Here is a 24,138-nt window from a genome sequence, read left to right as displayed (position 1 = left end):
TTGTTGCGTTATTTGTATTTTGACTTGATTAAATGGATTTATATTATCATTTGGTGCAGCCGGGCCAGAGACCTTGTGGTCTCTGGATTTTCAACTGGACTAAGAGGTCTCACTCTGTGCATGGCTCTCAGCACCTGAGCATGTTAATTCCACAGCAGACTTACATGAACAAAGCAAGTTATTCACAACCTTTGGTTCGGCTACTTGCAATTCTCCTCTACACATTTTCCTAGAGTTGGCGACACTCACTTTAATGTTAGAGATGGTCATTTTAATATAACGCTGAAGTTTAGGCCCCCATATAGCTGATCGGGATATGCCTGTTTTATGATTCTTTAATTTTGGGCCTTTTAGAATCAGCATGTCTTCGTCTATTTGTGTCAAGGAGGTGAAATTAGGTCTGAAAACCTTTGACAAGTGGACTTCATGTCCATTAGGTCTTTTCAAAGTGTAGAATACCATCCTCCTTAAACAGAATATTCTACTTTGAAAGTAAACTGGATCATTTATTTTGTGTTTATGCATGACTTCTTGTCCCACACGAGCAGATTTTAGCTCAATTGAACCGCCTTGTTGTGTCGACCACTAAATATAGAAGCCAGGCGGTGGAAACTGACACATTGACTTCAAAACAAAAAACGGAACGAGTCTGTCGCCGTGGCGCCGCCGTTCCACATCCAGTGGAAATCCCCGGTTACACTTACAAACGTTGCTTGGCGAGATAAATGAAGAAACCATACTTGGGGTTTATGGCACGTAGCAAAAGGAAATGCACTTTCAACCCACTGCACTCGCAGTGAGCGAACCTGACCACAAGGTAGCGCCATAGCAGAGCTAACAATACGGAATACAGATTTACAATGTAAACGACCTAATCTTTTCTCCAACTTTATACATCATACCTCAGGCAGAAGGGAATTTATGGCAATACAGATTTTAGGCCATATTGCCCACCCCTCGTAAAAAGTGGTCTTCTTTTCCTGTGAATGATGTTGTAAACAGCAGTGTGTTTGTTTTCAGGCCAATTCATACATTAACTTGTTATTTTAAGTACATGTAAACTTACTGAATGCCTCATGTGACTGAGCAAATCTGGACATTTCTCAAGCATGTTTGTCATTTTGTGTCCTGCAGACGTCTGTGAAGAACAACTTCTGCCTGAAAAACAGGAGAGTAGCTTCAGGATGTTGAAGGAGGATCCACCAAAGAGGAAGACCAGGCACCACGGACCCTCTGGCGTCTCCTTTTCCTCTTTGACACAGACCTTTCCCTGTAAAAAGGAAGAGGAAGACTCACTGACCCCCCACATTAAAGAGGAAGAGGAGGAACACAGCATCAGTCAGGAAGGAGATCATATTGAAGGACTGATGGAGTTCCCAGTGACTGGTGTCCCTGTGAAGAGTGAAGATGATGAGGTCAAAGGTGAAAGTGAGGAGAAGAGAGAGGCGGAGCCTCCAAGCAGCAGCTCAACACAACACATGACAACAGAAGCTGATGGAGACCACTGTGGAGGATCACAAGCAGACAAGATCTTAGCTCCACTATCAGATAGTGAGGACACAACGTCACACTCTCCTGACACTGATGATGAAGACTCTAAAGATGATGCAACATGTCACACTGACAACACTCACTTCACATGCTCTCACTGTGACAAAACTTTTAAATACCATAGTGATCTGAAAACACACATGAGAATACACACTGGTGAAAAACCTTTTTCTTGTTCAATCTGTGGTAAAGGTTTGACACAAAGGCGATCTTTGAAAATACACATGAGAACACACACTGGTGAAAAACCCTTTTCCTGTTTAACCTGTGGTAAAGGTTTTACACAAAGTCATCATTTGAAAGGACACATGAGAACACACACTGGTGAAAATCCATTTTCCTGTTCAACTTGTGGTAAAGGTTTTACACAAAGTCAATATTTGAAAGTACACATGAGAACACACACTGGTGAAAAACCTTTTTCCTGTTCAACTTGTGGTAAAGGTTTTACACAAAGTCACAGTGTGAAAAGACACAAGAGAAGACACACTGGTGAAAAACCTTGTATCTGTTCAATCTGTGGTAAAGGTTTTACACAAAGTCAACATTTGAAAGGACACATGAGAGCACACACTAGTGAAAAACTCTTCTCCTGTTCAATCTGTGGTAAAGGTTTTACTAAAAGGCAATCTTTGAAAAGACACATGAGAAGACACCCAGGAGAGAAAGTGTTGAGTTGCAGTGTGTGTGGTGAAAGATTGTCTTCTAAGTACCAGTGTAAGAAACACAAGTGTGCTGGTGAGAACAGCAGCAGCAAATGAAACTGCAGGATTTGAAATAAACTGTCAAGACTTTAATGTTGACTTTCTAACAACATCAGCACATATAACATGTGTGACATCATTGTTGTTTGTGTAACTATCTTTTTAATATGCTTCTACATTTATAGATTAGATAGTTTGAAATATTGAAGTATTCCATATTTGTATTTCTACTTGGTAATGATCCCATAGATGATCACCTTTATATGATGTACATATGTACTGGTTCACATGTGAAACATCTTCTGGACCACTTCAGGAAGCATATTATTATTTACTTTATACATCATTTGAACACTTGTCTTTTATACCATTTTAAAATGTGTGACTTTATGAATTATTTGTTGGGTCTCTATAATCCATTTTATTAATGATCTTTATTACTCTCTTTTGTAATATGATGATTGTTTTATATGTATGTCCCCAGACCTTTATGCAATATAAAAGTGAGAGAAAAAGGCTGAATTGTTTGTGGAAGGATGTTTATTTTGTATTTTTACAAACTTACATTCGTGGATAAAACAGAAATTCCCATTATTGGGTTTTAAACATTTTTAATGTATGTTTTCTTTTTAAACATCCCCAAAACAATATCAATATCAATCAAAGTTTGGAGTGTCAGGCACAAGCCAGTATTGTACATCATCCCACAGACATTTACTTTGCATACTGTAGGAGACAAATTTCCTTATTTGTTTATATTGTTTTTATTTTGTTTTCTCTCATTGATTGCTGGCCTCTGTTCATGCTGACATTCCTTTTCGGCAGATTGCTCCGCCCACTTCCTCTTGAGAAACAGGAAGTGTTGACAGGGATGGGACCGTTGCTATGGTGCGGTTGCCATGGTAACGTCATTTAATTGGGTTCAGAGTTAAGTCAACTTAACTGCTACCATAACTCAACCTGTACTACTACCATAAGTCAACTTAACTACTACCATAACTCATTCTGTACTACTACATAAGTCAACTTAACTACTACCATAACTCAACCTGTACTCCTACCATAAGTCAACTTAACTACTACCATAACTCAACCTGTACTACTACCATAAGTCAACTTAAATACTACCATAACTCAACCTGTACTACTACCATAAGTCAACTTAACTACTACCATAACTCAACCTGTACTACTACCATAAGTCAACTTAAATACTACCATAACTCAACCTGTACTCCTACCATAAGTCAACTTAACTACTACCATAACTCAACCTGTACTACTACCATAAGTCAACTTAACTACTACCATAACTCAACCTGTACTACTATCATAAGTCAACTTAACTACTACATAAGTCATTCTGTACTACTACATAAGTCAACTTAACTACTACCATAACTCAACCTGTACTACTACCATAAGTCAATTTAACTACTACCATAACTCAACCTGTACTACTACCATAAGTCAACTTAACTACTGCCATAACTCAACTTGTACTACTATCATAAGTCAACTGAACTACTACCATAACTCAACCTGTACTACTACCATAAGTCAACTTAACTACTACCATAACTCAACCTGTACTCCTACCATAAGTCAATTTAACTACTACCATAACTCAACCTGTACTACTACCATAAGTCAACTTAAATACTACCATAACTCAACCTGTACTACTACCATAAGTCAACTTAACTACTACCATAACTCAACCTGTACTCCTACCATAAGTCAACTTAACTACTACCATAACTCAACCTGTACTACTACCATAAGTCAACTTAACTACTACCATAACTCAACCTGTACTACTATCATAAGTCAACTTAACTACTACCATAACTCATTCTGTACTACTACATAAGTCAACTTAACTACTACCATAACTCATTCTGTACTACTACCATAAGTCAATTTAACTACTACCATAACTCAACCTGTACTACTACCATAAGTCAACTTAACTACTGCCATAACTCAACTTGTACTACTATCATAAGTCAACTGAACTACTACCATAACTCAACCTGTACTACTACCATAAGTCAACTTAACTACTACCATAACTCAACCTGTACTACTACATAAGTCAACTTAACTACTACCATAACTCATTCTGTACTACTACCATAAGTCAATTTAACTACTACCATAACTCAACCTGTACTACTACCATAAGTCAACTTAACTACTGCCATAACTCAACTTGTACTACTATCATAAGTCAACTGAACTACTACCATAACTCAACCTGTACTACTACCATAAGTCAACTTAACTACTACCATAACTCAACCTGTACTACTACCATAAGTCAACTTAACTACTACCATAACTCAACCTGTACTACTACCATAAGTCAACTTAACTTCTACCATAACTCAACCTGTACTACTATCATAAGTCAACTTAACTACTACCATAACTCAACCTGTACTACTATCATAAGTCAACTTAACTACTACCATAACTCATTCTGTACTACTACATAAGTCAACTTAACTACTACCATAACTCAACCTGTACTACTACCATAAGTCAACTTAACTACTACCATAACTCAACCTGTACTACTACCATAAGTCAACTTAACTTCTACCATAACTCAACCTGTACTCCTACCATAAGTCAACTTAACTACTACCATAACTCAACCTGTACTACTACCATAAGTCAACTTAACTACTACCATAACTCAACCTGTACTCCTACCATAAGTCAACTTAACTACTACCATAACTCAACCTGTACTACTACCATAAGTCAACTTAACTACTGCCATAACTCAACTTGTACTACTATCATAAGTCAACTGAACTACTACCATAACTCAACCTGTACTACTACCATAAGTCAACTTAACTACTACCATAACTCAACCTGTACTCCTACCATAAGTCAATTTAACTACTACCATAACTCAACCTGTACTACTACCATAAGTCAACTTAAATACTACCATAACTCAACCTGTACTACTACCATAAGTCAACTTAACTACTACCATAACTCAACCTGTACTCCTACCATAAGTCAACTTAACTACTACCATAACTCAACCTGTACTACTACTACCATAAGTCAACTTAACTACTACCATAACTCAACCTGTACTACTATCATAAGTCAACTTAACTACTACCATAACTCATTCTGTACTACTACATAAGTCAACTTAACTACTACCATAACTCAACCTGTACTACTACCATAAGTCAATTTAACTACTACCATAACTCAACCTGTACTACTACCATAAGTCAACTTAACTACTGCCATAACTCAACTTGTACTACTATCATAAGTCAACTGAACTACTACCATAACTCAACCTGTACTACTACCATAAGTCAACTTAACTACTACCATAACTCAACCTGTACTACTACCATAAGTCAACTTAACTACTACCATAACTCAACCTGTACTACTATCATAAGTCAACTTAACTACTACCATAGCTCAACCTGTACTACTATCATAAGTCAACTTAACTACTACCATAACTCATTCTGTACTACTACATAAGTCAACTTAACTACTACCATAACTCAACCTGTACTACTACCATAAGTCAACTTAACTACTACCATAACTCAACCTGTACTACTACCATAAGTCAACTTAACTTCTACCATAACTCAACCTGTACTACTATCATAAGTCAACTTAACTACTACCATAACTCAACCTGTACTACTATCATAAGTCAACTTAACTACTACCATAACTCATTCTGTACTACTACATAAGTCAACTTAACTACTACCATAACTCAACCTGTACTACTACCATAAGTCAACTTAACTACTACCATAACTCAACCTGTACTACTACCATAAGTCAACTTAACTTCTACCATAACTCAACCTGTACTCCTACCATAAGTCAACTTAACTACTACCATAACTCAACCTGTACTACTACCATAAGTCAACTTAACTACTACCATAACTCAACCTGTACTCCTACCATAAGTCAACTTAACTACTACCCACACAGCAGAAGACTCCTATGCGGATCCGCCTTCAAGTCGCCCAACCCGCGTTACTGTCACATTCGTTTTGGCTCCGCCTAGAGGATCCGCTCCGCCTCTGAAAATTGTACGGTCAGACAGCGGATCCTGAGCGGACCCGTGTCTGATTCGCGTACGCGGACGCGCAAACTAAACTGGCGCGCGCCGCCTAGAGTATAGGCTTCGCCTACACGGATACTGAGCGACCAATGTCTGCACCCGCGGACGTGGACGCGCCTACTGGTGTGTACGCGCATGAGCCAAGATCGATCATTTGTGGACTTTCTTTGCTGGAACACGAACGTAAGTATAGATTTATTGATTTATTGCTAGATTCACAGTAAAGATCGGCCTTTGTGTTTCCATCATCATTTATGTATGATTGTAATGACGTTGTTTGATATTAGGACTAGCAGTAAAACTTTATATTCTGTAAAAAAAAAGGCTATTTTGTTTAAAATGGAATAGCAATGTTTTCATCCAATCACAGCCAGGACCTTGGCCATAGGCTCGGCCAATCAATGACTTGCAGGCTGGTGGACTGGCGAATGACAGGAGAGGAGGGGCGGGACAAGGAGAGAGAGGGAAAACAGAAATGGGCGAAGATGGCAGCGTCCGTCCTCGTTAGGGAGGGAAAAGAGTTTTTTACTCAAGTATATGACTAACCGTCGTCAACGTGGGAGTCTCGTCACGTCAGAGAAGCACGCGACGCCAGCCTGTTGACTGCTGCAGTACGGACGTGTATGTGGCTAACTTTATATTCTGTGAAAAAAAAAAGCTATTTTATTTAAAATGGAATACATAGTTTTCACGCCCGACTGATTTCCCATGATGCTCCGCGCGATCCGCCATTTTAAAAGGCAAGCGCATCGGTACAACATCAGCAAATTCATCGAACCCGTTCACAAACGTATGCATAATGGCCGAGAAACCAGCAAAAAAGAAGTATAAAGAAGGCTTGGACAACCAGACGTTGGAAAGATACAACCAGAAGACACAATGCATAGGCGTTGACCCGTACGAAGTGCCGAAACAAAGTTTCACGTATGACCACAAATGCCTCCCGGCCATAACGTACATAGACATTTTGAACTACCTCGTCAATTACACCAGTGCCTATACAATGGAGGAATTGAGGGCATTCAAGTCTCTGGAGGCGTACAACCAGTTTATTAACGGATGGGTCAGCGACGTTAAAAGCATGACTGCAAACGAGAAAGTGCTTGTAGTGGGCAGGGTATGTATATATAACGTACATTAAAACCATGTGTTTAGCGAGGACACGTCGGACTCCTCTAACTTATGACAAGGTTGATACCTAAATATTTTATCCATTGAGATCTACAACTCATTTCGTGTACAAGCAACCTGGGCTGAGATGGGCGCTATGTATCCTGAGGGGGGGGGGGGCTTTCGCTTTCGTGGTCCATCCCATAAAGGGCTTCGAGAATAGCAAATTGACAAAAAAATAAACAATACATCGTTCTAAAATGTTTAATAAACAGATTGAGACGTAATCCTACCTGTTACAAAGTGATCAGAACATATTTTGGAATGTTGAGATGGCTCCTCTTTCCTGTTGATGCTTGCCAACCACAAGCGTCGTCTCTCCTCGCTGATTTTCCTTGTCTGTTCTCCTTTGTTGTGTCTAATTTTAGGAATACTGAAAAATCCTCGCTGCACTGATCCATCCCGTCGATTTGTACATCCATTCACCCAACAGGAAATAACCATTATGCGCCTTTCACCAGTGTTTGCTCGAAGCTATTGTCAATAATCGTGAAGCGTGTCAACTAGGCCAGGTGTGTTTTGTTTGCCTCCCAAGATGGCGGATGACCCGGGATAACCCGGATGTGTGACGTCACGTAAACACCATGTATAGAAATTTCGGCAGAATATGTTATGGTAGTTAAGTAAAGTTTCTTTGCTGTGTATTTTTCTTGATGCGACGCTCGGAACTGGTAAGTCACGTTTTGTATGTCTCATCTCCTTTTATTTTTTTATAAACTTTTTGGTTGTCGCTCTTAAAGTATTCTATAAGAATGCACACTGTCTTGTGACTTGTTGATAAGCATGTGGGTTAAATTCCGAGCTTAGGGTGTTAAATTGTTGTAAAAAACAGACTTTTATATGCTAAATGCTGCCGCTAGCACAAAGCTAACCACGTGGATTAGCTTAATGGTAGCTGTTTCTGGTCTGGTGAGTTTGCGCACGGGCCAAAAACTCCGCTGCTGCTGTGGACTGTGTGTGACGCCCTGTTTTTGTTTCCATTCAAAAAAAGAAAAGGTGAATAAATCCTCCACGACTCAACTCCTGTGTGTGCATCACTATAAAAGACACAACGCAGAACAGTGACTGTTACATATATAATGTATCATGTAAAGAGTCTGTCTGCAATCTTTATAATTAAAATGAATGAATTAGAAATTATTTGAATCACTGTTTACATCAGTTCAGACAACTAATGTATTTTGCGCCTGTTCACAATTTCTTATGCGACTGTATGGAACTTGGCCCCATCTTCTATTTTGTGTGTTTTGCAGCATCATCTACTGCCTGGATTTTTGCCTACAACTGCTCCTGCTGCGTTCGCTTAATCAAGTAAGATACTTTCTGGTTTGTTAAAATGTAATGTTGCTTACACATTTTTCTAGCAGCTCTTGGCCTATTGAGGGGGCCGAATCAAGAAGTGCACCCACAATTTAACGTTGCCCTATATCTTGTCTAGTTTGTAGCAATGAAACAGACAACACCACCATTTAACTATGCATTTATTTAAATATAACATTAGAAACAATGATCAATGATAAACTTTACTGTATTTTCTTGTCTTTTAGCGCAAACATGAATAGAAAGACTGTGCCTGTCTCTTTATCAACCTTAAGACAAAGGACACGTGTAGACGTTCAACAAAGGCTTCATCATTGTGGTATGCAAATTCATAAATTTCTTGTTTAAAAACAACGTCATAGTTGCTTCTCTTTCTGCTTGGAATAACCTATTCTGTCTATGTTCTGACCAGGTCTCTTGTAAGAGAGAGACCTGATACATCATCATCAATAATAATAATATTCTGTTCAGCTGTACAGCTAATTTGAAACTCATGTTAATTTTAACATATTCAATTTTATACAACTATAAAGACACATTAAAATAATGCAACAATATCGAAACGGCTGCAACACCTCAGACCTGCAATCTGAGGCAGAGAATGAGGTTGAGCTGCCAGAAAAAAGGAACAGGTAGCCAGTGTAAGTGTGTTCTGTCTTGTTTTTGTCATGTTTCTACAGTAATAGGAAGGAGCCTGGATCCAGCCTGGCCTACAGGCCAACATGGCGAGGGGGAAGATTGGCCCACAACATTTCCTGCTCTGGTGAGCAATAACTGACAAATAACGGATGGTCATTCTGTGCCACAGATTTTGGAAACAATTCAAATTCACAACCAATCACATATTTTCTTCAAACTTTGTCAATAACTTTTGTCATTAACTAAGGTCAGTAGCTAATGTCAGGATTATGAGTAATGAGGATAAACACTGAAACATGATACATTTTATACTGCTGTTTGTCAACAGTGGCTGAGGTCCAGATCCTTAGCCTGCTGGAAACTAGTAAACACACCCAAGACCGAAGGTCAACTTCTTAACCAGCAGTTTGACCATGAAGTTAAAATGCCGGCCAATATCCAGTTTCCACTGGAACAGTTGGAGGCAGTGGAGGCAATTTTGAATGAACCATCAAATGGCCCAGCTCGATAAAGAGTGGTGAGGTTTCTTACTTAATATGAATGGTGCCATTAGGTTTATTGATTGTCCGTGATTATGCAAATATTCTATTGAATCAGCCCTGACAACCAGGCCTGTCCTGAACCGCCTTTTCCCAGTGGCAAGATTATGTCAGTGAGCCACAATCTGCCTGGTTTGACATCGTGTGTAAAGGTAGCATAGGTCCATGAGCCAAGAGAACAGGTTCTGTTTTTTTTACATTTCTGGACGCTTTCAACATGAACAAAAACATTTTAAATGCAACTTAAGCTTAAAAATGTTTATCTGTTTGTTTAAAGAGATGTCTTTGCCTTTTAGATTTCTTCTTTGGCCACCATTGGAGGCCAGGATGTGAAGCGGGTGACCTGGAACATCCTGGGCAGGATGTTCACAGATGACGTTTCAGATCAGATCAATTGGAAGGGTGTCAACAACAAAAAGGCCTTTAGCAGAATGGCAACAAAGACCTTGCTTTTCAGTAAGTATATAATTCAAAGTAATATTACATACATTCAAAGTTAAAAGTGGGGGCAGCCTTAAAAATCGTAGCAACCATCATACCTGTAGCTGCTCCCAAACTTATTCTCTTGGTCAGACTAACGTAACGCTTCAACTGATGTTTGTCGACTTCCTTTATTGCGTTTCTTCGCATTCATTATTATTTTTTAAAGAAAGAAACAGCCTACCTGGCAGCTTTGTGTGATTAGAGTAACCATTGCTACATTTTCTTGTTACATTTCACCTGTTTGCTCTTAAATACCACTTTTAATGTTATTTATTTTTTTCAATCGTATTTTCAAAATGTGCCGTGGGGCCGTTAAAAAATGACCTGCGGGCCGCAAATGGCCCCCGGGTTGTACTTTGGACACCCCTGGCCTACACGAATACAAACATAGAATGATAGTACAAATATAATAAGAAAACAATGTCAACTTCCCAAAGTTGGGTTATGGATATTTATTTATGCCCCCCGCTGCCGTCATCCAACAGAATCAAACAAACATGACAAAACCACACAGATGTATCCACATACAGTACTCTGATCAAGGAACCAAATAATGATATTGTTTGAACATTTTGGATTGTTTCTTTTTCAAATGTAATCTCCTTAATACCTAGAGCCAGATGAGGTGGTTCGGGCATCTGGTCAGGATGCCACCCGAACGCCTCCCTAGGGAGGTGTTTCGGGCACGTCCGACCGGTAGGAGGCCACGGGGAAGACACAGGACACGTTGGGAAGACTATCTCTCCCGGCTGGCCTGGGAACGCCTCGGGATCCCCCAGGAGGAGCTGGACGAAGTGGCTGGGGAGAGGGAAGTCTGGGCTTCCCTGCTGAGGCTGCTGCCCCTGTGACCCGACCTCGGATAAGCGGAAGAAGATGGATGGATGGGATATTTTGTATTATGTAAGCATACTTGGCTTTGGATGCTACATACCATAAACATAAACATATCTGTCTTGTAATCTTGTTTGATTACAGGTGCTGTGAGAAAAAATGTGGTGACAAGGTCAGCCACGGAGGCTGAGGTCACCAAACACGCCATCAGGTGGTTCAACCTGGCGGCGGATCGGGCAACCAGGAGACGAGTCCCGCCTCCACCTCCTCAGGAGGAATAGAAATGTATCAATTAAACAATCTTTTATTGAACTTCTTGTCATTCACCAGTTATTCATTTTCTGATATGTTAGCTGTGCATGGAGCAGCATTTCGTTGAAGTTGTAGCCTAACAGATTAAATATGTATGTTTACTATATTTACTATTTATATATATTTAAATATTATATATTTACTTTATAGAGTGAATTGACCATTTTCTGTTTCTGCCTATTGACAATGTTGTTAGTTTAAAAATACAAGGCAATGCATATGTAAGCCTATATTGCTGTGGTAGGGCTTAGTGAAATTTTTAGTTTCCTATTTTATCCTACAGCAAGAACAGAAGGGATTTTGAAAATAAGATAAACGGGTCCAAAACGGACCAGGGTTTTTATGAGTCCGTTGCTAGGTTAGGTTTTGATCATGGATGCGGAGTAGATCCGCCACGGCAGCTCGGCGCCATGCCTCCGTTGCGGATCTATTCCTGAGAGCAAGTGGACGTCGATACGGGTCCGTTTCGCGGGTCCGTTCCGGAAAGAGCGATACCTCCGCGGGGGATCCGCCGCGGAGTCTTTTTGCTGTGTGGGTACAAGCTCTGTCCTAAAACAATTAGAGCTTATAAATTGAGCTACCTCTGTATTTCATTTTATAATTTTCATGGATCCCTTGAGTGTGTGCAGTTTGGAAAATTAAGCTAAGAGTTTAAAATCACTGTTAAAGGCTTGTCCAGGAATTGAACCCGGTACCTCTCACACCCAAAGCGAGAATCATACCACTAGACCAACAAGCCTCGAAAAATCTAGTTTCATCAAAAATGTTCATGACTTGTGAGATTTTAACAGGGAAATCATTCTGAAACTGGGTTAGTATATTGCACTTTTACCACTAATTTAAAGGTATGGCTATTTTCCTGCAAAAAAGAACTAAAGGTTACAAGCTCTGAACCTCTTGCACCCTAAGCAAGAATCATACAACTCGACCAACATGCACCGCAAAAACATGTTTCAACAAAAAGTCTTATGAATTGTGAGATTTTAACAGGGAAATCATTCTCAAACTGGGTTAGTATATTGCACTTTTACCACTAATTTAAAGGTATGGCTATTTTCCTGCAAAAAAGAACTAAGGGTTACAAGCTCTGTCCTAAAACAATTAGAGCTTGTAAATTGAGCTACCACTGTATTTGATTTTATACATTTTCATTGATCCCTTTAGTGTGTGCAGTTTGGAAAATGTAGCTAAGACTTCAAAATCACTGTTAAGGGCTTGTCCAGGAATTGAACCCGGGACCTCTCGCACCCAAAGCGAGAATCATACCACTAGACCTATGGCAAATGTTACCAAATTCTCAAAAAAGTTTATATTTTATCTGGGGAAACAACCTGTAACTGCACTTTTATTAACACAAATTTTGATTCACTACAATTTTCATGCATAAATGAACAAGAGCTTTTTCAGTAATTGAACCCCAAACCTCAGGCGAGAATCATACGACTAGACCAACAAGTTCTGACTTGTCATTTTGCAAGAATCTCAATAAATGTGACATGTTGATAGGGAACAATCTAAAACTAGGTTAGTATATTACACTTTTACCACTAATTTAAAGGTATGGCTATTTTCCGACATATACGCAAATTCACACCGGGAGAAAAAGTACTTGTATTGCTTCCAACCTCAAACTCCAAATTACTTGCAAAGTAGCAGGGACCCTTTGAGGTCGCACGGCAAGTGGGTGATGTCGATTATGAGGTTCGGCGCTCGGACCGACGCGGAGACACTCAGATCTACCATTTGAACCTGCTGAAGGCATGGAAAGAGGCGGAGCCTGTTTCCATGGTGACAGTAGTGGGGGAGGAGGAGGAGTTGGGGCCGGAGATCCCGCGCTCTGGCCCGGCCCCCCGGCTGTCCTGTGACGACCAGCTCACATCAGCGCAGAGGGCAGATGTGGCTGAGTTACAGCGGCGCTTCTCTGATGTGTTCTCCTCGCGGCCCGGTCGCACGGATCTCATCCGACATCATATTGAGACCAGCCCGGGGGTTACGGTGCGGTCTCGGCAATATCGGCTTCCCGAACACAAGCGCAAAGTAGTTCGGGAGAAATTAAAAACTATGCTTGAGTTGGGGGTGATAGAAGAATCCCACAGCGCGTGGTGCAGTCCCATTGTTCTGGTTGGGAAGAAGGATGGGACTGTGCGGTTCTGTGTGGATTACCGCAGGGTGAATGAACAATCACGGTTTGACGCGTACCCAATGTCTCGGGTCGACGAGCTCCTGGATCGGCTAGGCACTGCTCAATTTTTCACGACACTGGATTTGACCAAGGGCTACTGGCAGATTCCCTTGTCACCAGAGTCCCGAGAAAAAACGGCCTTTTGCACTCCGTACGGTTTGTACCAATTTGTGACACTTCCGTTTGGCTTGTTCGGTGCGCCCGCCACGTTCCAGCGTCTCATGGACCGAGTGCTGCGCCCCCACGCTGCATACGCGGCTGCCTACGCGGCTGCCTACCTGGATGATGTCATCATCCAGAGTAGCAGCTGGGAACAACACGTGCGGCGGGTGGGGGCGGTGCTCGAGTCCCTGAGGTGGGCGGGACTCACCGCCAACCCGGCGAAGTGCGCGGTTGGCCTGAGGGAGGTACAGTATCTGGGGTACCACTTGGGAGGGGGACAGGTGCGGCCGCAGGTAGACAAAACAGCGGCAATCGCGGCCTGTCCATCCCCCAAGACAAAAAAAGAGGTGAGGCAGTTTTTGGGACTGGCGGGCTATTACCGGCGGTTCATTCCCCGGTTTGCGGACTTAACCGGCCCACTGAATGACCTCACCGGAAAGGGTGCTCCAGAACTGGTCCAGTGGACGGAGCAGTGCCAGCGGGGGTTTGAGAAGGTAAAAACAGCACTCTGCGAGGAGCCGGTGCTGCACATGCCTAATTTTGACATCCCTTTCTGTCTGCAGGCGGACGCGTCGGGCCGGGGACTGGGGGCGGTGCTGTCTCAGCGGGTGGGGGACGTCGACCGCCCCGTGCTGTATATCAGCCGGAAACTCTCGGACCGGGAGGCAAGGTACAGCACGGTGGAGAGGGAGTGCCTTGCCATCCGGTGGGCGGTCGGGGCCCTCCGCTACGACCTGTTGGGGCGTGCCTTCAGTCTCTGCTCAGACCACAAACCTCTCCAGTGGCTCCACCGCATGAAGGACGCCAACGCACGGATCACCCGGTGGTATCTGGCATTACAGCCCTATAACTTCCGGGTGGTCCACAGGCCGGGCGCGCAGATGGCCGTGGCCGATTTTTTCTCTCGGCCCGCTATAGGGGGTGGGGGGAGTGAGCGCGGCCGGACGGCTGCCCGGCCTCAAATCTGGCGGTGGAGGCATGTGGAGAGGGGCGTGGTTCGTGCGTTCCCTGCGGGCGGGGTGTGTGCGGAGGCCGGCCATGAAGCAGCAGACAGGTGAGTGGATGACTCAGCTGGAACGAGTTATCTAATCACCTGTTCCTTTATTAAGCAGCGTCGGAGACCATGAGGCGGAGGGACCTGGAAAGCAGATGAAAAGCCACGGAAGAGTGCTGAAAAGCCCGAAAAGAGAGACATTGTGAGGAGGAGGAGAGCTGAAAAGCCGACAGAGACTTGTATGAGAATATAATTAAAATAATTGTAAAACGCCGACCCAAAGTGTTGTGCCCTTTCCTGGGGTCCCAGAAGAACCCGAGACAGAGACATCTTCACAGGAACAATCTAAAACTAGGTTAGTATATTGCACTTTTACCACTAATTTAAAGGTATGGCTATTTTCCTGCAAAAAAGAACTAAGGGTTACAAGCTCTGTCCTAAAACAATTAGAGCTTGTAAATTGAGCTACCACTGTATTTGATTTTATACATTTTCATTGATCCCTTTAGTGTGTGCAATTTGGAAAATGTAGCTAAGACTTCAAAATCACTGTTAAGGGCTTGTCCAGGAATTGAACCCGGGACCTCTCGCACCCAAAGCGAGAATCATACCACTAGACCAACAAGCCCCATGGCAAATGTTACCAAATTCTCAAAAAAGTTTATATTTTATCTGGGGAGACAACCTGTAACTGCACTTTTATTAACACAAATTTTGATTCACTACAGTTTTCATGCATAAATGAACAAGAGCTTGTTCAGTAATTGAACCCCAGACCTCAGGCGAGAATCATACGACTAGACCAACAAGTTCTGGCTTGTGATTTTGCAAGAATCTCAATAAATGTGACATGTTGATTGGGAACAATCTAAAACTAGGTTAGTATATTACACTTTTACCACTAATTTAAAGGTATGGCTATTTTCCTGCAAAAAAGAACTAAGGGTTACATCCTCTGTCCTAAAACAATTAGAGCTCGAAAATTGAGCTACCACTGTATTTGATTTTATACATTTTCATTGATCCCTTCATTGTGTGCAGTTTGAAAAATTAAGCAAAGAGTTTTAAATCACTGTTAAGGGCTTGTCCAGGAATTGAACCTGGGACCTTTCGCACCCTAAGCAAGAATCATACCACTAGACCAGGGGTCGGCAACCCGCGGCTCCGGAGCCGCATGCGGCTCTTTGATCTCTCTGATGCGGCTCAGCAGCTTACTTGCTGAACCCCCCAATTTTCCCGTGAGACTTCCGGATTTCAGTGCCTCTCGCAGAAAACTCCCGGGATTAAGATTCACCGACTTTCACCCTTACAGCTATAATAAGGGCGTGCCATGATGGTACAACATTTAGCGCCCTCTACAATCTGTATTAACAGCGTGCCAGCCCAACCACTTGTTATACTGGACTCTTACTATTATGTTGGATCCACTATGGACTGGACTCTCACAATATTATGTCAGACCCACTCGACATCCATTGCTTTCGGTCTCCCCTAGGGGGGGGGGGGTTACCCACATATGCGGTCCTCTCCAAGGTTTCTCATAGTCATTCACATCGACGTCCCACTGGGGTGAGTTTTTCCTTGCCCGTATGTGGGCTTTGTACCGAGGATGTCGTTGTGGCTTGTGCAGCCCTTTGAGACACTTGTGATTTAGGGCTATATAAATAAAGATTGATTGATTGATTGATTGATACAATATACATCTTCTGCTTGCACACGTACGTGACAGCAATCATACTTGGTCAACAACCACACAGGTTACACTGACGGTGACCATATAAAACAACTTTAACACTCTTACTAATAATGCGCCACACTTTGAACCCACACCAAACAAGAATGACAAACACATTTCGGGAGAACATCTGCACCTTAACACAACATAAACACAACAGAACAAACACCCAGAATCCCATGCAGCCCTGACTCTTCCGGGCTACATTATACACCCCTGCTACCACCAAACCCCGCCCCGACCCCAACCCTGCTCCCTCACACATCAAACCCCCCCCCCTCCCCTCATACAACGTGTGGCTGATCAGGCACGCCGGTTGTAGTGGGTGCTATATGCTGTACCATCACGGCACGCATGACGCTGACAAGCGCCATTCATTTAAAACCCGCGGGCCGCACCAGCTTTCAAATTCCATATTAAGGTGTGGGCAGCATGTCTGAGACCCCTGGTTTATACATAGCACAAAGCAAAAAAAAAACTTTGTATGCAGTGTTATTTCATTTAAAATTTCAAAAAAAATTTGCGGCTCCCATTGTTTTCTGTAATTTGTGAAACTGGTCTCGAAGCTCGAAGACCTCTATGAAGAAAACAAACATGGAACCCAGATTTCCCTTGCCCGGACGTGGGTCACCGGGGCCCCCCTCTGGAGCCAGGCCCGGAGGTGGGGCTCGATGGCGAGCGCCTGGTGGCCGGGCCTGTCCCCATGGGGCCCAGCCGGGCACAGCCCGAAGAGGCAACGTGGGTCCCCCCTCCAATGGGCTCACCACCCATAGCAGGGGTCATAGAGGTCGGGTGCGATGTGAGCTGGGCGGCAGCTGATGGCAGGGCACTTGGCGGTCCGATCCTCGGCTACAGAAGCTACCTCTTGGGACGTGGAACGTCACCTCGCTGGGGGGGAAGGAGCCTGAGCTAGTGCGCGAGGTGGAGAAGTTCCGGCTAGATATAGTCGGACTCACTTCGACGCACAGGAAGGGCTCTGGAACCAGTTCTCTCGAAGGGGCTGGACTCTCTTCCACTCTGGCGTTGCCGGCAGTGAGAGGCGACGGGCTGGGGTGGCAATTCTTGTTTCCCCCCGGCTCAGAGCCTGTACGTTGGAGTTCAACCCGGTGGACGAGAGGGTAGCTTCCCTCCGCCTTCGGGTGGGGGAACGGGTCCTGACTGTGGTTTGCGCTTACGCGCCAAACCGCAGCTCAGAATACCCACCCTTTTTGGATTCACTCGAGGGAGTACTTGAGAGTGCTCCCCCGGGTGATTCCCTCGTTCTACTGGGGGACTTCAATGCTCATGTTGGCAGCGACAGTGAAACCTGGAGAGGCGTGATTGGGAAGAATGGCTGCCCGGATCTGAACCCAAGCGGTGTTTTGTTATTGGACTTTTGTGCCCGTCACAGATTGTCCATAACAAACACCATGTTCAAACATAAGGGTGTCCATATGTGTACTTGGCACCAGGACACCCTAGGCCGCAGTTCCATGATCGACTTTGTAGTTGTGTCATCGGATTTGCGGCCTCATGTTTTGGACACTCGGGTGAAGAGAGGGGCGGAGCTTTCTACCGATCACCACCTGGTGGTGAGTTGGCTGCGATGGTGGGGGAGGATGCCGGACAGACCTGGCAGGCCCAAACGCATTGTGAGGGTTTGCTGGGAACGTCTGGCAGAGTCTCCTGTCAGAGAGAGTTTCAATTCCCACCTCCGGAAGAACTTTGAACATGTCACGAGGGAGGTGCTGGACATTGAGTCCGAATGGACCATGTTCCGCGCCTCTATTTTCGAGGCGGCTGATTGGAGCTGTGGCCGCAAGGTAGTTGGTACTTGTCGTGGCGGTAATCCTAGAACCCGTTGGTGGACACCGGCGGTGAGGGATGCCGTCAAGCTGAAGAAGGAGTCCTATCGGGTTCTTTTGGCTCATAGGACTCCTGAGGCAGCAGACAAGTACCGACAGGCCAAGCGGTGTGCGGCTTCAGCGGTCGCAGAGGCAAAAACTCGGACATGGGAGGAGTTCGGTGAGGCCATGGAAAACGACTTCCGGACGGCTTCGAAGCAATTCTGGACCACCATCCGCCGCCTCAGGAAGGGGAAGCAGTGCACTATCAACACCGTGTATGGCCAGGATGGTGTTCTGCTGACCTCGACTGCGGATGTTGTGGATCGGTGGAGGGAATACTTCGAAGACCTCCTCAATCCCACCAACACGTCTTCCTATGAGGAAGCAGTGCCTGGGGAGTCTGTGGTGGGCTCTCCTATTTCTGGGGCTGAGGTTGCTGAGGTAGTTAAAAAGCTCCTCAGTGGCAAGGCCCCGGGGGTAGATGAGATCTGCCCGGAGTTCCTTAAGGCTCTGGATGCTGTGGGGCTGTCTTGGTTGACAAGACTCTGCAGCATCGCGTGGACATCGGGGGCGGTACCACTGGATTGGCAGACCGGGGTGGTGGTTCCTCTCTTTAAGAAGGGGAACCGGAGGGTGCGTTCTAACTATCGTGGGATAACACTCCTCAGCCTTCCCGGTAAGGTCTATTCAGGTGTTCTGGAGAGGAGGCTACGCCGGATAGTCGAACCTCGGATTCAGGAGGAACAGTGTGGTTTTCGTCCTGGTCGTGGAACTGTGGACCAGCTCTATACTCTCGGCAGGGTCCTTGAGGGTGCATGGGAGTTTGCCCAACCAGTCTACATGTGTTTTGTGGACTTGGAGAAGGCATTCGACCGTGTCCCTCTGGAAGTCCTGTGGGGAGTGCTCGGAGAGTATGGGGTATCGGAGTGTCTGATTGTGGCAGTCCGCTCCCTGTATGATCAGTGCCAGAGCTTGGTCCGCATTGCCGGTAGTAAGTCGGACACGTTTCCAGTGAGGGTTGGACTCCGCCAAGGCTGCCCATTGTCACCGATTCTGTTCATAACTTTTATGGACAGAATTTCTAGGCGCAGTCAAGGCGTTGAGGGGATCTGGTTTGGCGGCTGCAGGATTAGGTCTCTGCTTTTTGCAGATGATGTGGTCCTGATGGCTTCATCTGGCCAGGATCTTCAGCTCTCACTGGATCGGTTCGCAGCTGAGTGTGAAGCGACTGGGATGAGAATCAGCACCTCCAAGTCCGAGTCCATGGTTCTCGCCCGGAAAAGGGTGGAGTGCCATCTCCGGGTTGGGGAGGAGATCTTGCCCCAAGTGGAGGAGTTCAAGTACCTCGGGGTCTTGTTCACGAGTTAGGGAAGAGTGGATCGTGAGATCGACAGGCGGATTGGTGTGGCGTCTTTAGTAATGCGGACGCTGTATCGATCCGTTGTGGTGAAGAAGGAGCTGAGCCGGAAGGCAAAGCTCTCAATTTACCGGTCGATCTACGTTCCCATCCTCACCTATGGTCATGAGCTTTGGGTTATGACCGAAAGGACAAGATCACGGGTACAAGCGGCCGAAATGAGTTTCTTCCGCCGGGTGGCGGGGCTCTCCCTTAGAGATAGGGTGAGAAGCTTTACCATCCGGGAGGAACTCAAAGTAAAGCCGCTGCTCCTCCACATCGAGAGGAGCCAGATGAGGTGGTTCGGGCATCTGGTCAGGATGCCACCCGAACGCCTCCCTAGGGAGGTGTTTAGGGCATGTCCGACCGGTAGGAGGCCGCGGGGAAGACCCAGGACACATTGGGAAGACTATGTCTCCCGGCTGGCCTGGGAACGCCTCGGGGTCCCACAGGAAGAGCTGGACGAAGTGGCTGGGGAGAGGGAAGTCTGGGCTTCCCTGCTTAGGCTGCTGCTCCCGCGACCCGACCTCGGATAAGCGGAAGAAGATGGATGGATGTGAAATTGGTCAAAATGGCTCTTTGACTGGTAAACGTTGCCGACCCCTGCACTAGACCAACAAGCCCCGAAAAATATCATTTTAGATAAAAATCTCATGAATTGTGAGATTTTAACAGGGAAATCATTCTGAAACTGGGTTAGTATACTGCACTCTTACCACTAATTTAAAGGGGAACATTATCACCAGACCTATGTAAGCGTCAATATATACCTTGATGTTGCAGAAAAAATACCATATATTTTTTTTACCGATTTCTGAACTCTAAATGGGTGAATTTTAGCGAATTAAACGCCTTTCTATTATTCGCTCTCGGAGCGATGACATCACAACGTGACGGCACATCGTAAGCAATTCGCCATTTTCTCACTTTCGTCGGTGTGTTGTCGGAGGGTGTAACAACACGAACAGGGACGGATTCAAGTTGCACCAGTGGCCCAAAGATGCCAAAGTGGCAAGAAATTGGACGAAATTTGTTCAAAATACGAGGGTGTGGGGAAAGCCGACAAAATGGTCAGTCGTTTGTTCCGCACACTTTACCGACGAAAGCTATGCTACGACAGAGATGGCAAGAATGTGTGGATATCCTGCGACACTCAAAGCAGATGCATTTCCAACCATAAAGTCAAAGAAATCTGCCGCCAGACCCCCATTGAATCTGCCGGAGTGTGTGAGCAATTCAGGGACAAAGGACCTCGGTAGCACGGCAAGCAATGGCGGCAGTTTGTTCCCGCAGACGAGCGAGCTAAACCCCCTGGATGTCTTGGCTCACACCGTCCCTTATGCCACCGAAGATGATCAAGAGAAGAATATCGACCCTAGCTTCCCTGGCCTGCTGACATCAACTCCAAAACTGGACAGATCAGCTTTCAGGAAAAGAGAGTGGATGAGGGTATGTCTACAGAATATATTAATTGATGAAAACTTTATTCATTACTCGCGGTTTTACGTAAATTATTATACATAAACTGTGTTTACCAATAATTTAGCTTAAAAACATTTATTTTTTTCAATCATTCGAGTACATTCTGGTAGTCTTGTGTAATGCAGTATTTTGTGTCTATTTAGGTATGGTTAACCTGAGTGCTGAAATTGTGGAAAAATATATGCTCTTAGCGCGCCTGAAATGGGCTGTCTGCAATCTCAAAGTGCATGTTGTTGCCAAATGTATTTCATATGCTGTAAACCTAGTTCATAGTTGTTAGTTTCCTTTAATGCCAAACAAACACATACCAATCGTTGGTTAGAAGGCGATCGCCGAATTCGTCCTCGCTTTCTCCCGTGTCGCTGGCTGTCGTGTCGTTTTCCTCGGTTTCGCTTGCATACGGTTCAAACCGATATGGCTCAATAGCTTCAGTTTCTTTTTCAATTTGGTTTTCGCTACCTGCCTCCACACTACAACCATCCGTTTCAATACATGCGTAATCTGTTGAATCGCTTAAGCCGCTGAAATCCGAGTCTGAATCCGAGCTAATGTCGCTATAGCTTGCTGTTCTATGCACCATGTTTGTTTGTGTTGGCATCACTATGTGACGTCACAGGAAAATGGACGGGTGTATATAACGATGGTTAAAATCAGGCACTTTGAAGCTTTTTTTTAGGGATATTGCGTGATGGGTAAAATTTTGAAAAAAAAATTCGAAAAATAAAATAAGCCACTGGGAACTGATTTTTAATTGTTTTAACCCTTCTGAAATTGTGATAATGTTCCCCTTTAAGTGTTTTTAAATCCCTGCAGCTTCCATGACTGTTACACACTTGTGTCTACTGGCCTGATACTTAAACCTGAACATCTTATCACACACAGTGCAACTAAACTTTTTCTCTCCAGTGTGTGTTCTCATGTGTGTGGTCATGTCACGCTTTCTGGTGAAACTCTTCTTACAAACAGAGCAAGTAAAAGGTTTCTCACCTGTGTATATTCTCATGTGTAATATAAGTTCCTTTATCATTCGTTCCTGTATATCGGTTGGGAACATCTCTGCGCTGCTGACCCGTCTCCGCTCGGGATGGTTTCCTGCTGACCCCACTGTGGACTGGACTCTTACTGTTATGCTGGATCCACTATGGACTGGACTCTCACAATATTATGTTAGACCCACTCGACATCCATTGCATTCGGTCTCCCTAGAGGGGGGGGGGGTTACCCACATATGCGGTCCTCTCCAAGGTTTCTCATAGTCATTCACATCGACGTCCCACTGGGGTGAGTTTTTCCTTGCCCTTATGTGGGCTATACCGAGGATGTCGTTGTGGCTTGTGCAGCCCTTTGAGACACTTGTGATTTAGGGCTATATAAATAAACATTGATTGATTGATTGATTGTTGAATCTTTTAGCACAAGCTGAGCAAGCAAAAGGTTTCTCTCCAGTGTGTGTTCTCATGTGTCTGGTCATGATTTGCTTTCTGGAGAAACTCTTCTTACAAACAGAGCAAGTAAAAGGTTTCTCACCTATGTGTGTTCTCATGTGTAATATAAGATCCTTTTTAGTGTTGAATCTTTTAGCACAAGCTGAGTGTCAGGTTCAAACACTGATGACATATATTCTTCAGACAAGAAGCAAGGAATCAAGCAGAGACAGAGTTCAATTTAGCTCATTAGGAGAACCCATGGAGCTGCACACTTAGTCACAGTCTCGCCCTACGCTCTAAGGTTCAGCTCCCGCGTCCCTCTATTTATTCAAGAGTTCCACAGTCATCATCACTGAGGCCGCCTCTAAAAGGAGTGGTCACATATACTATGCAAAGCAGGTCCAGGACGCACAATACGTGACAGAATGTGGTGGGGGCCTTGTAATTTCGCCTTGTCTCCGCTTCGTCTGCGTGTTGTCATCTTATCTTCATTGAGGTACTTAAAGTCTCTGCTTCGTCTGCGCGTTGTCGTCTTATCTTCGTTGAGGTCCTTGAAGTCCTTGGCTGTTAGCGGGCTAAAACAAAGATAACATCTGTGGCTGAGGCCACCCCTCAGACAAGAAGTTTTTGTCCTTGCACAAATAGAAAAGTCTATCTTGAGCACAATAACTAATAACTAAAGCAACAGACTTTAAGGATACTAAATTTAGTGTGATAATATATACATAATTATTTTAACACTAATCAAGCAAAAGGTTTCTCACCAGTGTGTGTTCTCATGTGTAATATAATTTTCTTCTTAGTGTTGAATCTTTTAGCACAAGCTGAGCAAGCAAAAGGTTTCTCTCCAGTGTGTGTTCTCATGTGTGTGGTCATGATTTGCTTTCTGGAGAAACTCTTCTTACAAACAGAGCAAGTAAAAGGTTTCTCTCCAGTGTGTATTCTCATGTGTGTGGTCATGTGTTCCTTTCTGGAGAAACTCTTCTTACAAACAGAGCAAGTAAAAGGTTTCTCTCCAGTGTGTGTTCTCATGTGTAATTTAATTTTCTTCCTAGTGTTGAATCTTTTAGCACAAGCTGAGCAAGCAAAAGGTTTCTCTCCAGTGTGTGTTCTCAAGTGTGTGGTCATGTCACCCTTTCTGGAGAAACTCTTCTTACAAACAGAGCAAGTAAAAGGTGTCTCACCTGTGTGTGTTCTCATGTGTAATATAATTGTCCTCTTAAAGTTGAATCTTTTAGCAC

General features: G+C 44.1%; 2 protein-coding genes and 2 non-coding genes across 4 annotated transcripts in view; 1 reads left to right on the top strand and 3 right to left on the bottom strand.

The window, feature by feature from the left end:
• The window catches only part of LOC133570515 (uncharacterized), a 905,074-nt gene that overhangs the window by 505,813 nt on the left and 375,123 nt on the right, over window positions 1-24,138 (bottom strand). The window lies entirely within an intron of this gene.
• Window positions 1,110-3,030, top strand: LOC140680140 (uncharacterized). The gene has a single exon (XM_072916513.1). The coding sequence runs from the start codon at window positions 1,110-1,112 to the stop codon at window positions 2,310-2,312; it is 1,203 nt and encodes a 400-aa protein (XP_072772614.1). The 3' UTR covers window positions 2,313-3,030.
• Window positions 12,361-12,432, bottom strand: trnap-ugg (transfer RNA proline (anticodon UGG)). The gene has a single exon. It is a non-coding gene; the product is annotated as a tRNA-Pro (tRNA).
• On the bottom strand, window positions 15,588-15,659 carry trnap-ugg (transfer RNA proline (anticodon UGG)). Its single transcript has one exon. It is a non-coding gene; the product is annotated as a tRNA-Pro (tRNA).

Source organism: Nerophis lumbriciformis, linkage group LG28 (assembly GCF_033978685.3).
Source record: "Nerophis lumbriciformis linkage group LG28, RoL_Nlum_v2.1, whole genome shotgun sequence".
NCBI lineage: Eukaryota > Metazoa > Chordata > Actinopteri > Syngnathiformes > Syngnathidae > Nerophis > Nerophis lumbriciformis.
The sequence above is the reverse complement of the archived record's forward strand: the minus strand, read 5'-3'. Positions and strand labels throughout refer to the sequence as shown.